The 9,011-nt window shown below is 50.3% G+C and overlaps 1 protein-coding gene across 4 annotated transcripts; it reads left to right on the top strand.

Moving 5' to 3' along the window:
- The first annotated feature begins 2,319 nt into the window (after positions 1-2,319).
- Positions 2,320-8,521, top strand: RT1-DOb (RT1 class II, locus DOb). 4 transcript variants are annotated; one of them, XR_005497297.2, is made up of 6 exons: positions 2,320-2,488; positions 4,332-4,601; positions 6,314-6,517; positions 7,445-7,651; positions 7,770-7,798; positions 7,965-8,069. XR_005497297.2 is itself a non-coding variant. In NM_001412194.1 (6 exons), the coding sequence occupies exons 1-6, from the start codon at positions 2,398-2,400 to the stop codon at positions 7,998-8,000; spliced, it is 741 nt and encodes a 246-aa protein (NP_001399123.1). In that variant the 5' UTR covers positions 2,334-2,397; the 3' UTR covers positions 8,001-8,521. The 4 variants fall into 4 exon arrangements, 2 of the variants coding, with proteins under 2 accessions (NP_001399123.1, NP_001008846.1); XR_005497296.2 differs by having other exon boundaries at positions 2,321-2,488; positions 6,236-6,517; positions 7,965-8,062; NM_001412194.1 differs by having other exon boundaries at positions 2,334-2,488; positions 7,445-7,555; positions 7,965-8,521.
- The last annotated feature ends 490 nt before the right edge of the window (positions 8,522-9,011 follow it).

The raw sequence follows: 9,011 nt of genomic DNA, 5'->3' as shown, positions 1-9,011 counted from the left end.
AAATGCACGTTACATTGGTGAACTCCGATGTACTGCTTAAACTCCTCGGCAGTAGACTCTGGGATCGAGGAGGCCCTTTCTTTGTCCCCTCCAATACTCCAGGCCCTGGGTCAGGTTGACCTCCATATTGCCACACGGAGGAAGGGGATATTAGAGACACAGCGTCCTTGAGAGCATCGGGAAGGTGAACCGTTTCTAACCATGGTTCCTATCGATCTTCACATAATGTAAACAGGCCTGTGGAGGGGCTGGGACGTTGAGGGCTCTTCAGGGAGAGGGTGGACCTCCACCCTGAGCTCTCTTGTCCCAGACTTCCAGCTGACTGCCTCAGTGCACTTCTCCAGCTGATGTCTGTCTCTTGGGAACCCGTTTGGTGTGGTCCCTTTGCTTGCTTTCTCTGCCGTGTGTTCTGAGCCCCCATTGGATGGCCCTTCCGCTGTTCCCTGAGGCGGAAACTTAAGGGTTCTTTGGAAAGGCAGCTGTGTTGGATGGTGTTTTGCTGGGGCAAACACTCGAAGGAACGTTTCATTGGACACAGGTGTGAAAGGCTAAGTCTGACTCACGGGGGAACGGTTCGCTGAGGAGAGGCAGGAGAGAGCAAGCACGTGAAAGGACACGTGATGAAGGATTCATTGCTAAGAACATGCATGCGTTGGTCCGATTTACACTGCGTAGTTGAGCTGCATTTGTTGGGACTCCACAGAGAGAAACGCACCAAAAACCTTCTGCAGGCTGCAGGTTCTTGTTGCTTTCAAGGACTCGGGCTGCTTGGCAGAGTGATGTCAGCTGAGACAGATGACCGTGCTGAGTAAGGCAAGACCCGTGGAGGACACGTGATGTTTGGAGGGTACAGAAAGGACTGGGCAGACAATGATGGAGGCTGAGCTAGGTTTGCTTACAGAGCTGTGCAACTCTCGTGAGTCTCCAGTCTTTGCTGACCTTTGATTCGCTGAGAGAGACACAGCCAAGACCTTTTCCTGGCATTCCTCCTGGTCTCTCCTGCTGAATCAACCTGAGGCTGAGGCCCGGATGTCTCTGCTTGGCCATGTCACTGCTGTTGCTAACCCTACTCTACCGAACTGGACCGCTGGTGTCTCCGTGAAGTGTCTGCGAGTGGATCGAGCTGCCGCTGCCCGCTCGCCTGCTCGCTGAACTGCCGATTTCCAGACAATGCAGACAGGAGTTGCTCCAAAGAACCCTTCTAAACAGGTCCCCTTTCCCCATATCCTTTCTTTCCCACTACCTCTGGGGGGTTGTGTGATGGGCTACAAGGGAGGTTAAAGCGTTTAAGAACCATCACTAAAATTAGGATTTGAAAAAAAAAATTAAAGTTGCAATTACCTGCTGCTTTTCTCTGCCTGCTACTGACTATTTATTTATTCTCTTTATTTTGCCTGCTATATATTTAATAGCCACCTTCATTTTGGAATGAAAAGTACACCTTTCGTAGATCCTCTTCTGGGGTACACAGAACAAGCAGGGGGCTGGGTGGTGGTGGTACAAATCTTTGGCCATTGTTCCCGATGTCTTATTTAGACGCTAAAATACATGTGTACAAACATCAGTGGGACAAAATTCTGTGCACAATATACACATCATTAAGTTATCTTGGTAGGTATACTGGCTAATTGTGTGTGTGTATGTGTGTGTGTGTGTGTGTGTGTGTGTGAGTGTGCTCTCGCATGTGCTTGGCAGTTCTGCCAGCTAATACGCTCTATAGACTCCCATCCTGCCATCTTGCTGACCTGGCCCCCAATCCTTCCTTATATTCTGTCCTTATGAATATATTTGCACGATTTTATTCTTTTGAGAATTCCGTCTCCCCTGCCTGTCTTTCTGTCTTAGTTTTCCTCCTCCCTCCCCTCCTTGCTTGGCATACAAGACACAGTACAGCCGGTCTTCTGCTTTTGCTGATAAGCCTACCTCAGACCCCCCCTTTAAGCCACAATCCACAAAACCGTCTACTTGGTTCAGCACCCTCTGCTGTCAATGTCAGCCACTCTCTAGGAAGGGAGACCTGTTGGTCAGAATAATTCAAGGGACCCTACGAAGTGAGGACAGCAGGATACACAATAAATAACCTACTTTGTTCTAGGACCTCATCCTCCGCAGACTTTCCCGATCCTGGTCCATTTTCCCACACTTAAACCACCAACACTCACTCTCCAGGTAACCAGTTCTTGGCTTTTATAACGCAATGCCATTAAAGTGTTCTGCCTAGCAACCGATGATGCAAACTCTTCACTCTTGATTGGTTAAACAGCCTGAAGATGGTTCCAATCTCAGTGAGGCTGCATAATTATCTATACTTAGTGATTTTTTTTTCCAGCTCTGTGGAAGACAGCTCCATTCTAAAGAGGTGTATCAGTCTCTTATTGTCCCTTGGTCCCCTCCAGAATGGGTGCTGGGAGGGCCCCCTGGGTGGTGGCTCTGCTAGTGAACCTCATGAGGCCAGATTCCTTCATGGTTGAAGGCAGAGACTCCCCAGGTAAGAACAAAGGGGTTTGTTTCTGGGTGCATTTTCAGGGATCGGCATGGGGCTAACTCCCCCCCCCCCACTCCCTGTGGATCAAAGTCTCAGACTAGAGTGGCTCTGACTCTAAAGAGTCCCTTCATTGACCAGGAAGCTCTCATGTCCTCCTCAGCACCCTCGATGGCTGCCTGGGAAGGTCTTCCTGTACCTGAGACACAGATGCCGGGTAGGGGAGGAAGAAAGGAGACATTTTCCCCTGCTGGGTTCCTTATGCATCAACATCAGACACTAGAACCCTGAGAGCTGGAGTCAGAGAGCAGCAGAGCCTCTTATACGAGCATCTACTCTTGTTGGGGCTGTCAGGTGACTGGCAGTAACACCTCCGTCAACTTTTAAACTCCTGGTTAGCGTTCAGCATCCTACTGAGGAGTTTTGAGGTGTAAGGGAAGTTAAGGACTCAGACAAGTTGAGTATTTTAATTATCTCTGGCCTCGGGTTTCCAGGGAGATGGGCTCTGCAGACACCAGCGTTGTTAGACCATGAAAATGCTGGGTTGTGAGCGGAAAACAGGATGTGATATGCTAAGAAAAGACTCCGCTCTAATGTCAGAGCCTCACTAAATACAGAAGAGGAACCAGGCTGGGGAGGGGCGTCATTTTTCTCTGAGAACAAAAAAACGCTCTGAGTTTATCATGACCGTTTGAGAAATGGGGGGAAAATCAGCATAGAGTTTTAAATGATGGTGAAAACCCCACATGCACTTTCTTTACCTTGTAAAGAGGGGGTAGACACGTTGAGGGACTGGAGGCTGGCACCTCATCTGAACTCTGGCCCTCAGAGGGACCTGGGTGGCCATGGAAGTCTTAGTGGGAGGCCAAGCATTCCTGGAGGATGAGCTTAGAAATGAGCAGACCCGCAGCTCAGGCAAAGCCATTATCCTCCAAGTCTCAGCATAGCCGCTTCACGGAGGTCTGCCCGCTCTGTCATTCTCAGGCGTACAGAACTGAGTCACAGAACGCCACCATTCAAGAACTCTTTCTCCTCCTGTCCCACCTCCTTTCCCTTCCTTCCTCTCCATGACCAGCATTCCAAGTGTGTCTTCGACATGAGTGTAGTGTTCAGAAACATAAAATGGGCTGCAAGACGGCTCAGTGGTTAAAGCCACTTGCTGCCCAACCTGAAAACCTGAGTTTAATCCCTGGGACCCCACATGCTGGATTAGGGGTGGGAGGGAATAACAGGGGAGGGGGAGGGGAGAGGGACAGGGAGGATGGGGATGTGGAGAAGGGAGGACACAGGGACTGCGGGGAGATAGGGACAGGGATGAGGGGAATCGGGAGGGAGGGCAGACAGGATGGGGAGACAGGGTGGGGAGGGGTGGGGGAACGATGGGTTAGGGACAGGGGTGGGAGAGATGGAGGTGGGGAGATGATATGGGGATTGGGTTGTGGTGTTGGGGGATAGGACAGAAAGGGACAAACTTACTCCTGACAACTGCTGACAACTGTCTTCCCTGTTCACATTTTAAACAAATGCAAATAAGTCTTGAATGATACCCTATGACTCTTTTTTTAAAAATTTATTTTATTTATGAAAATACACTGTAGCTTCACATACACAGCAGAAGAGGGCATCAGATCTCATTACAGATGGTTGTGAGCCACTATGTGGTTGCTGGGATTTGAACTGAGGACCTCTGGAAGAGTAACCAGTGCCCTTAACCACTGAGCCATCTCTCCAGCCCGTGATTTTGTCTCTTTAATGTTGTGCTTTTGAGCACGTTGCAGTCTGACTTTGTGCACCAGGGGCAGGCTTTCCCAGAGGTGCATCTGGTTCCTAATCCTTTTATGGTTTCCAGAGGATTTTGTGATTCAGGCGAAGGCAGAGTGTTACTTCACCAACGGTACAGAAAAGGTCCGCTTCCTGGTCAGGTTCATCTTCAACCTGGAGGAGTACTTACATTTCGACAGTGACCTGGGGTTTTTCGTGGCACTGACGGAGCTGGGGGAGGTGGACGCTGATCAGTGGAACAAACGCCTGGATCTCCTGGAAACAAGTAGAGCTGCTGTGAACATGGTCTGCAGGCAAGAGTACAAGCTGGGGGCCCCCTTCACCGTGGAGAGAAATGGTGGGTGAAGGGGAGGTCTAGGGGTTCTCTGGAAGAACCTCATACTAGGCATTTAAGAGGTCTTAACTATCCTCTGTCTGTCTGTCTGTCTATTACTTATTTGTGTGTGTTCCGTGCATGCCACAGTGCACACATGGAGGTCAGAGGACAATTCGAGGAGTTGGTTCTCTCCTTCCATCACGAGGATCCTAGAGATTGAACTCAGGTCATCAGGCTTGGGGGCGTCTGTGACTATGCTCTGTCCTCAGCTGTGAATTATTGGCTTAGATTTTTAAAACCTGCTTTAATAAGGGTTTGAAAACACTTCAACCTCCCTTCTAGCCCACCACCCATCACAGGTAGTGGGAAGGAAGGTTAATAGGAAACAGGGGTTGTGGACCTGCTTAGAAGTAGTTCTTTGGGGGCTGGAGAGATGTCTCAGTGGTTAAGAGCACCGACTGCTCTTCCAGAGGTCCTGAGTTCAAATCCCAGCAACCACATGGTGGCTCACAACCATCTGTAATGGGATCCGATGCCCTCTTCTGGTGTGTCTGAAGACAGGTACAATGTACTCATATACAAAATAAATAAATAAATCTTTAAAAAGAAGTAGTTCTTTGGGAGCTCTTCCAGCCTTCACAGTCCGGTTCTCTAGCAAACACCAACACGAATCAGCCGCAGCAGTCTAGTCCACTTGGCAATCACCACTCATGGATCGGCAGTGGCGGTTTGATCCAGAAGAAACCGCAAGGCTCTGCCAATTGGCCGGAGTGTGTGGAAATAGGAAGAAGCTGCCGGGGTATCACGAGAAGTTCTTTGGCAAGTCACTCTCTATGGAGTCATGGCAGGCAAAGATACAAGCAAACCAATACAAGAGTGTCCTCAGGGAGGCAGAGCAAGGCGAACTAATGCCACAACCACCCCCCACTGTCTGTGGGCCATATTTATATTCTTCCCCTGCAAAATCACGCTTTCTCTCTCTCGTCTGCTTCTGCAAAACAACCTCTCACCTGTGTCAGCTTCAGCACAACATCCTCTGACACAGCCGAGATTCCAAAGAAACCAGAAATTTCCACCTCAGTGAATGGTGGTCTCCTTCTAGAAACCTCAGAGTTCTTGGGGTCTTTGAGAAATAGTGTCCATTGAATACAGTGGGTGACTGGGTGGAGGGGGTGACCTGGCAGAGTGTGAATCCTCCTTGTGTGTTGGGAGCAGTGCAGTAAAACAAAGATGGTGCCGACATCCAGTCCCGTCTGGTGGTAAACAACTTATCTCGCATGTGCAGGCTTGTCCCTTTGCCAGGGCGGCCGCAGGCTAATGGGGTGATTCGTGCTCTGCCAATCCCTGAAGGACAAGTAGCACGACCACAGCCTGTTGTGTATATAAGGCGAGCGCCTTTGCTGCTCGAGGTACCCGTATCAGCAAAGAGGTGGTCCTGCAATAAAGGGCTGTTGAGAAGAATCGGACTGTGTTGCGTCTTCCTTGCTGGCCGAGGTGGGCGCGACACTTGTGGGCCTCTTCTGCTTCTCAGTCTAGGGGCTTGGGGACCCCACCTTCCAGCTTCTATTTGGCTGGTTTGAGATACAGATCAGGGCGGTCAGGGTCTCTAGGGACGCTCCTGTCCCTGCTGTGCTTTCTGTTTCTTCTCTTGCTAGTGCCTCCGGAGGTGACGGTGTACCCAGAGAGGACCCCATTGCTGCAGCAGCACAACCTGTTGCTCTGCTCTGTGACAGACTTCTACCCTGGGGACATAAGTGTCAGGTGGTTCCGGAATGGGCAGGAGGAGAGGTCCGGGGTCATGTCCACTGGCCTTGTTAGGAATGGAGACTGGACCTTCCAGACGACGGTAATGCTGGAAATGATCCCAGAGCTTGGAGACGTCTACAGTTGCCTTGTGGAGCACCCCGGCCTCCTGAGACCTGTTTCTGTGGCATGGGGTGAGCATCCTTTTGTTTTCTGTATTTCTCAGCCTTGGCCTATATGGGCTGCCACTTCTGTGTTCATTTCATGTTGATGACAAGACACATTCCCCTGATATAATAATCCTAGTACCAGGGCAGGAGAAAACAGGACAGACATCCATCCTCCGAATGCCTGGGGGACAGAGAAGGAGGGCTGTTAACCCACAGCTTGCCTCTAAGCCCGGGACCTAGTATTCTTTAACATTTTAATCTTTAGGGACATTGTCACGGGCTGTAAATCAGGGAGAGACCTGGAGAAGTGTCTTAGCTGGTGAACGGCTTGCCACATAAGTGTGAGGACCTGAGATTGGTCCCCAAAGTCGATATAAAAAACCCAGGTGCTCTGGTCCCTGCTTGTAGTTCTAGGGCCTGGGGGTGTGTGTGTGGAGACAGGGAGCCTATTAGCATGCTCTAGGTCAGCCAGGGACATTGAACTATATAGCAAGAATAGCGAAGATGGCACCAGAGGAATAACACTGGAAGTTGACCTCTTGTCTATTGCATGCACGTGAACGTGCGTGCATGTGCACACACACGACACACTCATACACATACATAACATAGACATTTACACCCTTACACACATACATTCATGCAGAGAGAAAGAGAGAGAGAGAGAGAGAGAGAGAGAGAGAGAGAGAGAGAGAGAGGAGAGAGAGAAGGGAGAGAGAGAGAAGGGAGAGAGAGAGAGAAGAGGGAGAGAGAGAGAAGGGAGAGAGAGAGGGAGAAGAAGGGGGAAGAGGAGGGGGAGGGGGAGAGGGAGAGGGAATATCAGTGACCAATAGAAAGCGACTCCATTTCTAGATTTAGTTCTTCCCTGAGCAGTACTGGGCTTTGGGGCTTTAAGAAGTTGCGGCCAGAACTGGAAGCATCACATTGACTTTAAGTCTCGTTTTCTCACAGTGGCTCAGTCTGAATATTCCTGGGAAAAGATACTGAGTGGAGCTGCAGCATTCCTGCTTGGGCTGACTGTCTTTCTGGTGGGAGCTGTCATCCACCTCAAGGCTCAGAAAGGTAGCAGACCTCTGAAGAGAGCCTTCCCACCTGCCCTGGGCTTCTCCACTTCCAGCTTCCTTTACTGAGGATCTGAGGGAGGGAGGCTGTGCTCAGGTATCCCCCGTGACAGGGTTTCCTAAAGCCAGGAGGAAGCAGACAAGTGCTGAGCCTGAGGGCTCCCCCAGGAAAACCACATTTGATGCTGACTGGGGATCTCATTCTCTCTTTCCAGCGTCCGTGGAGACTCAGCCTGGCAATGAGGTAAGCACTCTGGTTCCTTGTCTTTGGCTGGCGGATCACGGCCTTGTTCTTTAGCCAGAGCAAGCATCATGGTGTAGGGGAGGCAGAGGTGCCTCTGGCTGGGTGATTGTCTTCTGAGCATCTGGAGTTGGAGAAGCCTCCTGAGATCTTCTCACTCATCCTGCAGGCTTCAAGGGCGCTTCTCCCACCTCACCCCTACTAAGATCCTAATGGAAGCTTCTCCCCCAGAGCCTGAAGAAGTGTGAAAAGGCTGGGGACCCGGGTTGGGTAAAGAATGCTGGCCGAAGGGTCTGTGAGATGTGGTCATGGATCTTCCCCTTCTGCTCTGCACCTCAGTACCCCCTCATTTTCAGGATGTGGTCCAGAAACTTCCTTAGGACCTAACCCGTTCCAGATCTAAGTTGCTTTGGTCTCTGTGGCTCAACCCTAACCCTGTGACTGGGATACCCCCGGCCTCTCTGTCTCCCAACCCCAGCTTCTAGTCTTCCATACAGTTGCCTTAAAATCCTCGTCAGAAAGTAAAACAGTCACAGGTAACCACAGTGAATGTATAATTCAATGACTTATTCAAGGCAAAACCCATGTAATCACCTGCTCAGGTTAAAAAAAAAAATCAGGGCAGAAGGAACACCCATTCAGAGCCTGCCCCACATGTGGCCCATACATATACAGCCACCCAATTAGACAAGATGGATGAAGCAAAGAAGTGCAGGCTGACAGGAGCCAGATGTAGATCTCTCCTGAGAGACACAGCCAGAATACAGCAAATACAGAGGCGAATGCCAGCAGCAAACCACTGAACTGAGAACAGGACCCCCATTGAAGGAATCAGAGAAAGGACTGAAAGAGCTTCAAGGGGCTCGAGACCCCATATGAACAACAATGCCAAGCAACCAGAGCTTCCAGGGACTAAGCCACTACCTCCTGGACTCTGACCTCATAGGTAGCAATGAATACCCTAGTAAGAGCACCAGTGGAAGGGGAAGCCCTGGGTCCTGCTAAGACTGAACCCCCAGTGAACTAGATTGTTGGGGGGAGGGCGGCAATGGGGGGAGGATAGGGAGGGGAACACCCATATAGAAGAGAAGTGAGGAGATGTTGGCCCGGAAACCGGGAAAGGGAATAACACTCGAAATGTAAATAAGAAATACTCAACTTAATAAAAAAAAAATCAGACAGTGGTGGTCTCTGTGGAATTACTCATGCGCCTCAG

The sequence above is a fragment of the Rattus norvegicus genome, chromosome 20 (assembly GCF_036323735.1).
Source record: "Rattus norvegicus strain BN/NHsdMcwi chromosome 20, GRCr8, whole genome shotgun sequence".
Lineage (NCBI taxonomy): Eukaryota > Metazoa > Chordata > Mammalia > Rodentia > Muridae > Rattus > Rattus norvegicus.
This window is presented reverse-complemented; position numbering and strand designations above follow the sequence as displayed.

Bases quoted from the DNA above. Each gene is read 5' to 3' on its own strand.
- RT1-DOb (NM_001008846.2), top strand. From the start codon at position 2,398: ATGGGTGCTGGGAGGGCCCCCTGGGTGGTGGCTCTGCTAGTGAACCTC. The intron at 2,489-4,331 runs GTAAGAACAAAG...TATGGTTTCCAG, and splicing joins TGAAGGCAGAGACTCCCCAG to AGGATTTTGTGATTCAGGCG. The intron at 4,602-6,235 runs GTGGGTGAAGGG...TTCTCTTGCTAG, and splicing joins CTTCACCGTGGAGAGAAATG to TGCCTCCGGAGGTGACGGTG.